This window comes from Centroberyx affinis, unplaced genomic scaffold, assembly GCF_046629955.1.
Source record: "Centroberyx affinis isolate AG114_WGS23_722 - 3 ecotype Tasmania unplaced genomic scaffold, CSIRO-AGI_Caff_v1 ptg004750l_1, whole genome shotgun sequence".
NCBI lineage: Eukaryota > Metazoa > Chordata > Actinopteri > Beryciformes > Berycidae > Centroberyx > Centroberyx affinis.
The window spans coordinates 1511-14211 of record NW_027282299.1 but is presented as its reverse complement, the minus strand read 5'-3'; the positions used below and the strand labels follow the sequence as shown (position 1 = coordinate 14211).

At 40.5% G+C, this 12701-nt stretch overlaps 1 protein-coding gene across 1 annotated transcript; it reads left to right on the top strand.

Annotated features, from left to right (window-relative positions):
- Nucleotides 1–275: 275 nt before the first annotated feature.
- On the top strand, nucleotides 276–6334 carry foxa1 (forkhead box A1). Its single transcript, XM_071544997.1, has 2 exons — nucleotides 276–341; nucleotides 5132–6334. Exons 1-2 carry the CDS (start codon nucleotides 276–278, stop codon nucleotides 6332–6334), a joined length of 1269 nt encoding a protein of 422 aa, XP_071401098.1.
- The last annotated feature ends 6367 nt before the right edge of the window (nucleotides 6335–12701 follow it).

Genomic DNA, 12701 nt, shown 5'->3' with positions numbered 1-12701 from the left:
CTCTCCTCCTGTCTGAACACCTCCTCTCCTCCTCTCCTCCTGTCTGAACACCTCCTCTCCTCCTCTCCTCCTGTCTGCTCCTCTGCTCCTGTCCAAACACCTCCTCTCCTGCTCCGCACCTCCTGCTCCTCTGACCTCCTCCCGCCCTGGCGGAGCGTCCTGGCCCGGGTCGGACCGGTTAGGACGGAACAGGCCCGGACAGGCCCGGATCGGACCGTTGTCCCGCCTCTCCTCCCGGTCTGGAGCTGCATGGTGACGCGCTGCGGGTTCCCGATATGCTGGGCACGGTGAAGATGGAAGGGCACGAGGCTCCGGACTGGAGCGGATACTACAGCGAGGAGGTCGGTGGCTTAAACAAGACTTTATACTAAATATGAAATATTATAGAAAGAGTTTCTGATGAAGATTTTCATCCTGTTTACACGGTATCGATCATTCTGTTCTGTGATTGATAGTTGATTAGTTAGATCCAGGTGGCTCGCGCTCTGTAAGTCTTCTGAATGAAGCGCCGCGGAAACAAACTGAGCTGAACTTCAGGATACTTAGAATGTAAATTTTATTTATGTGATAGCATTAGTTTATTATAAAGATAGTTATAAAGGAAATGTTTTATTTTTTATATGATAGAATAGTTTATGGAGCAGCTGCTATCACGAGGAGGGCGGTGCGACTCAACTTATAGAAATAGTTTATTATAAAAATAATATTATGTATTAAGTATTATAGAATTAGTTTATTATTGAGATAGTTATAATGTAAACGTTTTATTTTTTAAATTATAGAATTATCTCATTATTAAATAATTATAGTTTAAATGTTTTACTCTTTATTGTTAATCTATAGTTTTAGTTTATGGAGCAAAACTATAACGAGCAGGTCAGCGGGTTCAGCTTCATTCAATATAAAGATAATTATAATTTTAATGTTTTATTTGTTATGCTATAGAATTAATTAGTGGTAAAGATATTTATATTTATAATGTAAATGTTATAAATGAGGAGGCATTCAACTAATAGAAGACGTTATTTATAATGATAATATTATGTATTAAATCTAGATTTAATTTATTATAAAGATAGTTATAATGTAAATGTTTTATTTCTAATATTACACAATGAGTTTATCATAAAGAACATTGTAATGTAAATGTTTTGTTTCTTAAAGTTATAGAAATTGTTTATTAATAATATATGATGATTATAATAATAATAATAATATGATAATTATATCATAAGTATATTTATAATGTATTTTACGTTATAGAATTCGTTTATCATTAAGAACATTAGAATGTAAATGTTTTTTTCTGTTTTAATGTTATAGAATTAGTTTATTATAAAGATAGTTATAATGTAAATGTGTTATTGATTTTGAAGAATTCGTTTATTATTAAGATAATTATAACATACATTTATTTATTTATAGAATTCGTTTATGATAAAGATAATTATAATGTAAATGTTTTAATTTTTAATGTTATAGAATTAGTCAGAATCAATTTATTATAAAGAGTTAAAATGTAGATGCTTCATTTTTTATTATCATAAATTAGTTTATGATGAAGATAATTATAATGTGAATGTTTTATTTCTATAACTAGTTTATGATAAATATAGTTACTTAATTTTTTATTTTTATTGTGAATGAACTCATCAGACAGCAGAAAACAGCTTGGACCTGTTCCTGACATTAGTCACCAGAAAATCCAAATCCAAAATAAACACGGACTGGTGACACACTACCTGTCTCTCTCTCTACCTGTCTCTCTCTCTCTACCTGTCCCTCTCTCTGTCTCTCTCTCTATCCGTCTCTCTCTCTGGGGCCAAATGTATAAGATCCAGTAACTTTCATCCAGATCAGAATCATAAATTGGATTTAATTAAACTGAGTGGATCCTGATCTTTGGTCTGTCTGTGTTTAGCAGAAGCCCGGTTATTATTATTATTGTTATTGTTGTTATTGTTGTTGTTATTTGGTCAGTATGATAAATTATCAGACTTGGGTCACCAGACTCTTGGAGGAATACTGGTCCTCAATGTTTCTTTGCTGTTTCAGATCTGCTTTCAAATGGCCAGTAAAGCAAAACTGTGGCCAGTAAATTTAAAATTGTGGCAGAAAATTTAATGAGTGGCCAGTAAAGCTGAAGTGTGGCCAGTAAAGTTAGTGTGTGGTCAGTAAAGATAAAGTGTGTCAATAAAGCTGTAGTGTGGCCAGTAAAGATGTGGCAGTAAATCTGAAGTGTGGCCAGTAAAGATAAAGTGTGGCCAGTAAAGCTGAAGTGTGGCCAGTAAAGTTAAAGCATGACCAGTAAAGTTTAAGTGTGGCCAGTGAAGTTAGCGTAGCCAGTAAATATAAAGTTTGGCCAGTAAAGATGTGGCAGTAAATCTGAAGTGTGGCCAGTAAATATAAAGTTTGGCCAGTAAAGCTGAAGTGTGGCCAGTAAAGTTAAAGCGTGACTAGTAAAGTTTAAGTGTGGCCAGTAAAGTCAAAATGTGACCAGTAAAATTAAAGTGTGGCCAGTAAAGCTGAGGTGTGGCCAGTGAAGTTAGTGTAGCCAATAAAGATCAAGCATGGCAAGTAAAGATATAGTGTGGCCAGTAAAGCTGAGGTGTGGCCAGTAAAGACAACATGTGATCAGTAAAGGTAATACAAGGCCAGTAAAGTTAGTGTGGCAGTAAAGTTAAAGTGTAGCCAGAGAAGATAAAGCATGGCCAGTAAAGATAAAGTGTGGCCAGTAAAGTTAAAGTGTGTCCAGTAAAGCTGAAGTGTGGCCAGCAAAGACAAAGTGTGGCCAGTAAAGCTGATGAGTGGCTACTAAAGCTAAACTGTGGCCAGTAAAGCAGAACTGTAGCCAGTAAAGCTGAAGTGTGGCAGTAAAGCTGAAGTGTGGCCAGTAAAGTTAAAGCATGACCAGTAAAGTTTAAGTGTGGCCAGTAAAGCTGAAGTGTAGCCAGTAAAGTTAAAGCATGATCAGTAAAGTTTAAGTGTGGCCAGTGAAGTTAGTGTAGCCAGTAAAGATAAAGTGTGGCCAGTAAAGCTGAAGTATGGCCAGTAAAGTCAAAATGTGACCAGTAAAATTAAAGTGTGGCCAGTAAAGCTGAGGTGTGGCCAGTGAAGTTAGTGTAGCCAATAAAGATCAAGCGTGGCCAGTAAAGATATAGTGTGGCCAGTAAAGCTGAGGTGTGGCCAGTAAAGACAACATGTGATCAGTAAAATTAAAGTGTGGCCAGTAAAGCTGAGGTGTGGCCAGTAAAGACAACATGTGATCAGTAAAATTAAAGTGTGGCCAGTAAAGCTGAGGTGTGGCCAGTAAAGACAACATGTGATCAGTAAAATTAAAGTGTGGCCAGTAAAGCTGAGGTGTGGCCAGTGAAGTTAGTGTAGCCAATAAAGATCAAGCGTGGCCAGTAAAGCTGATGAGTGGCTACTAAAGCAAAACTGTGGTCAGTAAAGCTGAAGTGTGGCAGTAAAGATGAAGTGTGGCCAGTAAAATTAAAGTGTAGCCAGTAAAGCTGAAGTGTGGACAGTACAGCTAAAGTGTTGCCAGTAAAGTTAAAGTGTGGCCAGTAAAGTGAGGCTAGTAAGGCTGAAAAGTGGCCAGTAAAGTTAAAGTATGGCCAGTAAAGCTGAAATATTAATGTGTTAATTAAATAATGTGTGGCCAGTAAAGTTAGATGTAAACTCAGATGCAGCAGCAGCTCTGCTCCACTGTTCCTTCAGCCAGATAAATAAAATAAAATAAAGTCACCATGTAACTGGATATTATATATCTCTGTATGAAATGGAGAATGTTACTGTTAATGAGAGAAATAAGCACCAAGTAAAAGGAGATGAAAGTGTTCTGATGTTTCCTCTTCCTGTCTGCCTGCAGAACAGCAGCCACTTGTAGTTTTATATATTCAGTTTTATATTATATATGTTCACTCTTCTGTACAGGCCATTCTAACACAGAGATATCTAGATAGTAAATCTATAGGTTTGTTTCTATATTATTGTATAAAATTCAGTTTCCTGGCCTGGTGGACTGTGTTTCCATCCTACAGAGGAATATTTCTGCTCTTCAGTTTATGGCTGAACAGACTGATATTGATCCATATTGCTGGAAAGAAAAACAGATATTATTTCTTTTTTGATGACTTAAATTCAGCAACATCATTTTCGCTTTGCAGCAGAAAACAGATGGTGAGCCGCTTGAGTCAAACTGTTGATTTTATTTCTAATTATCTGAATGATTAGTCAGAATCCAACTGAACCTTTCCTTAGAGATATGCAGAGGAAAATAAAGATCTGAATCACCGGTTTGGTGACTTTATTAAACCCTGGACTGGTTCATATTAACTTGGGTTATTTCAGACTAGCTGGGTAAGTTCTCTGTGGTTCTAACCTGTCCAGATCTGATCTGCTTCCATTTTTTATTGTTTTTATCATTTTAATGGATAACAAAGATCAAACAAAAACCAGCAGGAATTTATCTGGAAGCCCATATCTAAAAAATAATTTAGGCTTAAAGTTCACTAAAATGATTCTAGCTCAGTTTAGTGAACTAAAGCTAATAATTTATCACTCTGACCAAATAATATTATCAGCCATCAGTCAGCAGACTTCAGATACAGAGACTGTAGCTCAGTTTACTGGGGAACCACCAGACAGGCCTACTGGTCTAACTGGGTATGTTCTGGTCTAACAGTGTGTATACTGGTCTAACTGGGTATGTTCTGGTCTAACAGTGTGTATACTGGTCTAACTGGGTGTATACTGGTCTTACAGTGTGTATACTGGTCTAACTGTGTATACTGGTCTTACAGTGTGTATACTGGTCTAACAGTGTGTATACTGGTTTTACAGCGTGTATACTGGTCTAACTGGTTAAACTGGGTATATGCTGGTCTAACTGGGTGTATACTGGTCTAACAGTGTGTATACTGGTCTAAGTGTGTATACTGGTCTAACTGGGTGTATACTGGTCTAACTGTGTATACTGGTCTAACTGGGTGTGTACTGGTCTAACTGTGTATACTGGTCTAACTGGGTGTATACTGGTCTAACTGGATATATTGGTCTAACTGGGTGTATACTGGTCTAACTGGGTGTATACTGGTCTAACTGGTCTAACTCTGTCCTGTATCTGCAGGTCTACTCTCCCATGGCGGGCGGTGGGATGGGCTCGGGGCTCGGGATGAGCTCCATGTCGGGCTACATGTCGAGCGGCGGGAACGCGTCCGGCTCCTTCAACATGTCGTACGGCGGGACGGGCCTGAGTCCCGGCACCATGGCCGGGATGGGCGGCTCCGCCCCGGCGGCCATGAGCGGCCTGGGGGGGGGGGTGGCGGCCATGGGCGCCGCCCTCAGCCCGTCCAACATGAGCTCGGTGTCGGCCCAGCAGGCTTCCATGGGCCTGAACCCCTACGGCAGCATGAGCCCCGCCGTCAGCCCCATGGCGTACGGCCAGGCCGGGCTGAACCGCGGCCGCGACAACAAGGCGTTCCGGAGGAGCTACCCGCACGCCAAGCCGCCCTACTCCTACATCTCCCTCATCACCATGGCGATACAGCAGGCACCCAGCAAGATGCTGACGCTCAGCGAGATCTACCAGTGGATCATGGACCTGTTCCCCTACTACAGGCAGAACCAGCAGCGCTGGCAGAACTCCATCCGCCACTCTCTCTCCTTCAACGACTGTTTCGTCAAGGTCTCTCGCTCTCCGGACAAACCGGGGAAAGGCTCCTACTGGGCGCTGCACCCCGACTCCGGGAACATGTTCGAGAACGGCTGCTACCTCCGCCGGCAGAAGAGGTTCAAATGTGAGAAGAAGCTGTCCGGTAAAGGAGAAGGGAGGAAGGAGCAGAGCGGGGCGTCGTCTCCTCCCGGGGAGTCCGGCATCAAGCCGGGCCTCCTGGACTCCTCCTCCCTGCCCTCCTCCCTCGCCTCCTCCATGCCCTCTGGCCAGGCGGTCAGTCCTCCGGGCCTGGACCCCCGGGGGGGCGGCGTGGCCTCGGACCTCAAAGTCCCCGGCTCCCAGCTCCTCTCCTCGGGCTCGCAGCTCCTCTCCTCCTCCCTGTCCTCCCTCTCTTTGCCCCCCCACTCCATGGCGCACGAATCCCAGCTGCACCTCAAAGGAGACCCCCACTACTCCTTCAACCACCCGTTCTCCATCAATAATTTAATGTCGTCCTCGGAGCAGCAGCACAAACTGGACCTGAAGGCCTACGAGGCGCTGCAGTACTCGTCCTACGCGCCCGGCGGCCCGTCCGGCCTGGGGGGGCGGGGCATGGAGCCGCTGGAGGCCTCCTACTACCAAGGTGTGTATCCCAGACCGCTGCTCAACACCTCATAGTATCAGCTTCACTTTTTATACAGCAGGAGGGAGGAGGAGGACATTTTCTTTGTGCATGCACCCGGTGCATCCTGGACCGTTACTGTCGGACTTTTAGCCTCCAGTTACCGAGCGGCTCTGCGCTGTACAGTGTTACCATGGAATGACTGTATATTATCCTGTTGTAAATCATTGCTAGTGTATTTAAGACCATTTTTGGAGCCTGTTGAATGTCAGGCTGATGTTGTACTGAATACTGTCCATGAGTTATTAATGTGCATGAATGAAGGAAGGTCAGCCTGCTGTTGGGCTTCACTTTTTAAATGGGTGTTATTGACATTTGAGCACTGCCTTGGTTCGTTTTGCTGAGTATCTGACAAACATATTTCCCAGCCTGAAGGTCGAAATCAGGAATAAAGAAAAGGTTTCCGGCTCCTTGCAGGCAGAGAATGGGTGAATTTATGTGCAAAGCCTTTTGTCCACGTTGTGTGTTTCCCCTTGTTGGTTTTGATGACTTTGCATGTTCTTAACTTATTCTTGTCATTTTCAAATAAAACAAATACGATTTATTCACCGATTGTTGTAATGTTTTATATTAAATTGGAAGGGAGTTTTTACGCGCGGCGGTGCGTAAAGTGGCTGTGCGTCAAAGTGTCTTTGTTTCGTGCGTAAAAGTATCTTAAGGTTGTTTTGTCGATGTGAGCAAGTATTTGACAAAAATGCAACAGCCTGTATTTGACTTAGATTGATTAAAATAATACTTTATGTTGTCGGATTAGACAGTTTATGTTTTAATGTCTCTGCTGGCCGCCGGCCTCTGGATCAAACAGGATCTTCTGCTAAAAGTTTATTCCATATTAAACTAAAATGACCTTTAGAGGGAAAACTGTATCTGAGTATTTTCTCCACTCGGGTTGCTTTCCGTTCCGTTTGGAGCCGCTGTGTGAATATTTCCATTTCTTCCAGTGTTTCCCAGTTCTTGTTTCAGGCGCGTGATGAATGAGAAGCTGCAGCCAAACCCAACAGCAATATGATTCCAGTCTGAATCCGTGTTGCTGTAAACGGATTTCGGATCTTTTTGTCCACCGTAACCTACACGCCGCGCTGTGAACCTGAACAGATTTCACTTTGATCGGGGTTTTTTCGACACGCACATTTTGGCCGCGGAACCGTGAAATGTGTTTAATTATCCTGTAATTATCCGCTAATTGCCCCCCGATGCGCAAATAAAACGGAGAATCAAAGAGCCGAGGAGCGGAGGCTGAAGGCCGGAGCCCGAAATATGAAGATCCAGATTCTTTAATAAACTTCAGATGAAACATAAACAGCCTAATAAAAATATTAAATGACATTATGAGGTTTAAAAAAAAAAAAAAAAAAAAAAGTGGAGACTAACGGCCCGTTTTTACAGCGACTAGGCCATTTACTACGTGGAATACATTTAATAAGTGAGATTTTCTATTGTCATTTCTATCGTCAATTTTCAATTAAAATCTATTGCATTTGTCTGTTGATTAAACTAACTACTAACTGATAATTAATAATTACAGACTGGAGAGAAACGAAGCCTGATACTTATGAGATCTGATTCTATTTTACTTTTTTTTATTTACAATCTCTGCAATTATTTTGCATTGTTTATGTTTTCTGTGTAGATTACAAATTAAATATTACTGTTCCTTATTTAGTAATTATGACGTATTATAGCGCTGCTGTTCTAACACAGTTCACCTGTTAAACGGTTCCAGTCCAAAGACAGAATATCTAATGTGCATTAAACAATAATAACCTGATATATTACACGCCTTATCAAGACATTTCACATAGTCATTTTACGGAGTGATGCGATGACATTTGAAAACAATAAATAATTTCAGTTTTCAATTTGCTCGCAGGCCTGCGCAGCGCGCGCGCCGTCCTGATAAAATCTAATATCTTTCCGCATTTCATTTGTCTGCGGATCAAGCTGCTTATTGCCATTTTACTGAGTGTGACCTGTTCAATTGACCAGACAGACTCTTTATTGTGCAGCTTCAGCGCTGCAGCTTTTATCAGGACGCTGCTATTTCTGTTTCTGACAGCAGAGGAAAATACCTGCAAACCGAACGGGGGACGGAGTTGGTTTAGTTTAGTTTAGTTTAGTTTAGTTTAGTTTAGTTAATTTAGTTAGTTGACTCAGTCTCAGCGGCCTGTCAGCGGCTCTTTATACAGAGAAACTGCAGTTGGCTTCATTCAGTTTTTGCGCTCATTAAGAAGGAAGCCTACAATGTATTTTATAAGACTACTGTAGAAATATCACAGCAAAACTATTAGAACCCACAGGAATATTATAATGAAACTACAACTATAATATGATAAAAAAAATAAAAATAAAAATAACAAAGCACGACAAGGTCAAAGAAACACACTATAAAGACTTTATAGTGTAATATTAGAGCAATAGGCTAGAATTATTATTATTGTTATTATTGTATTATTATTATTGTAATAGGCCTAGGCCTACTAAAGGAAAATTGCAATAATATTACAGGATTGTTACAGTAATATTACAAGAATATTATAATGGGGGTTTTTTATAATGAGAGCAGAGGAATTTGGCTCATTCAACCCAACAGACTGTTGTGTTTTGAGTTGATGTTCGTGAGGAACTGACGTGCTGCTGACCTGCGGCCGTCAGTGAGCCTGCAGTGATTAAATATGACATCGGTTAGATGAAGTTGATGAAGTCTCTCATCCGTGTTTCCTCCGATGAAGCAGTTATCAATGTGACATCAGTTATCAATGTGACATCAGTTATCAATGTGACATCAGTTATCGATGTGACATCAGTTATCGATATGACATCAGTTCTCTGCGCTCTGCCGGTCGGTTCGTGCCACCCAGCTTCAGTAATATGGGACATATGTTCCCGGCGGGGCGGTGCGGGCCGGGGCCTCCGGCGGCTCGGGGCCCCACATCATTTCTACTTGGCCCATCTAAAGCCTTGGCCCTTTCTCTGGCCTTATGGAGGAAAATGTCGGCCACAATGCGGCGGCCCTCGGCCCTTTCTTCCCCTCGCCTTTCATTCCCCGGCTAGAAAGCCACGAACAGGGGCGAGGGACCCTAATGCCTTTTGATGGGGATTGAATTAATTATCTCCAATAACACAATTGTGCTTGGCCAACGAAAAGAGCAAAGCAATACCCTCCAGAATCACAGAGGACAGAAGAATAGAAAAGAAAGGAGGATTTTCAAAGGGAGAGAGGGAGAGAGAGAGAGAAAGAGAGAGAGAGAGAGAGAGAGAGAGATCTCTATCCCAAATCTGCTTTAAGAAGCAGCTGCTTTTCCATTAAAAATTATACGGAAGAAGTTTATTAGGGCTTTGTGTGGTGGTAATATGCCTCGGCCGGGGAGGGTTGGTGGTCCAGGCTGGGGGTGGGGGGTGGTCTTCATTACAGGGGGGGGGGGGTGGGGGGGTATGTGGTGGTGGTTTGGGGAGGGTGGGGGGGTAATTGGCAGGGGTTTGTTGGCGGTATTGGTGAGACTGGTTTTGTTAAATTAACGGAAAACTTCACCCAAACCAAATGATTGTGGAGCAGGTTCAAATAAATTCTGTGAAAATTAATATGAATATATTTCTACATATATCTCTACATATATTTCTACAGGCCTAAACAACACAGACAGCAGCCTCTAAACTACAACACTCTCTGACATTGTCTCAGCTAAAATCTGCTTTTTGGAAATTACATGTATTATTGTGGCAATACTTTAAAATAAAAAATATCTGGGTTCCCAATGCTCAAAAAGCAAAGCAAAGCAAACACTAAATGTCCCATTATTGCTGAAGCCGGCCACAACACTGCAGACTGTGTTCTGCTTTTATTAAAGTATTTATTACAGTATTTACCTGCAGTATAAAACCTGCAGCACCGATCTGCTCTGACCTGAAGGAACAGTGTCCAGTGGACTATTAACCTCAAACTACAGAAATAAATATCCTTAAATAAGAAACTATGAACCTCAATCTAAATCTATGAAATATCTTCATCTAATAAAATATTAACTTTGAATTACATTTAAGAAATAAATATGTCAGAGCTCAGAAAAATCTTACCTGTATAGATAGATGGTGATAGAGATGGATGGATGGATAGAAGGATGGAGTGTGAAGTGAAAGAGAGGGATGAGTAGAAATATTTGGCGTTGTCATGGCTACAGGATCAGCTTTTCTCTGCCAGTCCATTCAGCTCTCGGCCCGCTGGAACCAGTTTAATTAAAACCAATAAAAAGTTGTTTTGTTGTCTGGTTAACAGGACCCCCCCCCCCCCCCGCCCCTCTCCGCCCCTCTCGGCCCCTCCTCCACCCAAACAGCAGAAAATGATGAGTACAACACAAAAACTTAGATTTTTAGGGGTAAAAGAGTACGAAGAAATCCTGCCTGGTGGAATCTGGATCTGATTCATTGTTTCCTATAAATCTGATGCAACATGAACAGTTTAGCAGGAAACAGTGTGAAGGAGAGAACTAGAGAGACCAGTAAGACCAGCAGACTACTGTGTAGACCAGCGAGGTTCAAACATGCAGCTTTTCAGTCCAAGCAACCAGCAACCAACCATCCTGCAACCAGTCAGCCAACCAATGAGCAACAAGCAACCAACTCAGCTCACCAGTTAACATCTTCAACCAGAGAAGAGGAACTGGTTAGAGAAAGCAGCTGCTGTGGTTGGCTGGAGTGAAAACCTGCAGACTGTTGGAACAACAGGGACCAAGATGGAGAAACAACTATATAAACTCCAGCATAAACTACAATGTAAACTCCAATATAAACTAGGGTGTAAACTATAAGATAAACTACAATGTAAACTATAAGACAAACTACAATGTAAACTATAAGACAAACTACAATGTAAACTATAAGACAAACTACATTGTAAACTATAACATAAACTACTATGTAAACTATAAGATAAACTACAATGTAAACTATAAGACAAACTACAATGTAAACTATAACATAAACTACTATGTAAACTATAAGATAAACTACTATGTAAACTATAAGACAAACTACAATGTAAACTCCAACATAAACTACTATGTAAACTGCAGTCTGTCATGTAAACGATGTAAATGTCCATGTAGAATGCTATGTAAACCTTTATGTAGAAAACTAAACCATGTAGAATACTAAAAAATAGATTACAATTTAAACTATTTAAACTACTATGTAGACTACTATATAAACTATATGTAAACCACTAAGACTATTATGTAGATTACTATGCAAGTTGCTATGTAAACTGCTATGTAAACTGTGTAGTACAGTATATGATGTAAAATAGGAGGATGAGTTATCACAAAAGTGCACATCAACGACCTGCTGACTTCCTGTTCACCAGTGGGAAGGTTGAAATTTTCACACCTGTGCTTCTCTCTCTCTCTCTCTCTCTCTCTCTCTCTCTCTCTCTCTCTCTCTCTCTCTCTCTCTCTCTCTGTCACACACAATTCTGTGTTTTATTTGGTGTGATGAAAGAACAACAGACGCTCGGTCACCAGAGTCTGTGAGCCGTTCATGTCTGTGGCGTTCAGATCCAAAACCACCTGAACGCACAGCAAGTCGTGGTTTCAACTTCTGAACTCGTAAGTAGAAAGTACCAAGGAGCACCTGAAGGCAGCACATGTAAACCACATGTAAACCACTATGTAGATGACTGTGTGAACTAATATGTAAACTAATATATAGATTAATAAGTGTGTTGTACAATGTATTTTGTCTTTTTCTTGTGTATTTGTATATTTGTATTTGTATATTGTCACTTGTAATGTTCCTGGTTTTGTTACCTGCCTAGCGACTACGGATGTAAATTAGCATTTTTGCTAACTCTGGCATGCTTACATCTTGTATTTTTATACTGATGTTTATTAACGTGCTCTGTCCCTATCAAATAAACAAATAAATAAAATAAATAAGTAGACTACTATGTAAACCACTACCTAGATTACTAGGTAAACTGTAGGTAAACTACGTATGTTGACTACTGTGTAAACTAATTTATAGACTAATATGTAAACTCTTATGTAGATAACTATGTAGACTATTGGGTAAACTACTATGTAGATGACTGTGTAAACTAATATGTAAACTAGGCTACTATATAGGTTACTATGTAGACTAATAAGTAGACCATGTAAACTTTGTAACCATGTAACTATGTAAACGTCTATGTAGACTATTATGTAAACTAATATGTAGCCTAATATGTAAATTAATATGTAGTCTACTATGTAAATTATGTAGTATACTATTTAAACTAATATATAAACTAATGTGCAATCTACTATGTAAACTATGAAAAGTAATATGTAAACTACTACATTGACACTAGTTAGAACAGAATACTACAGG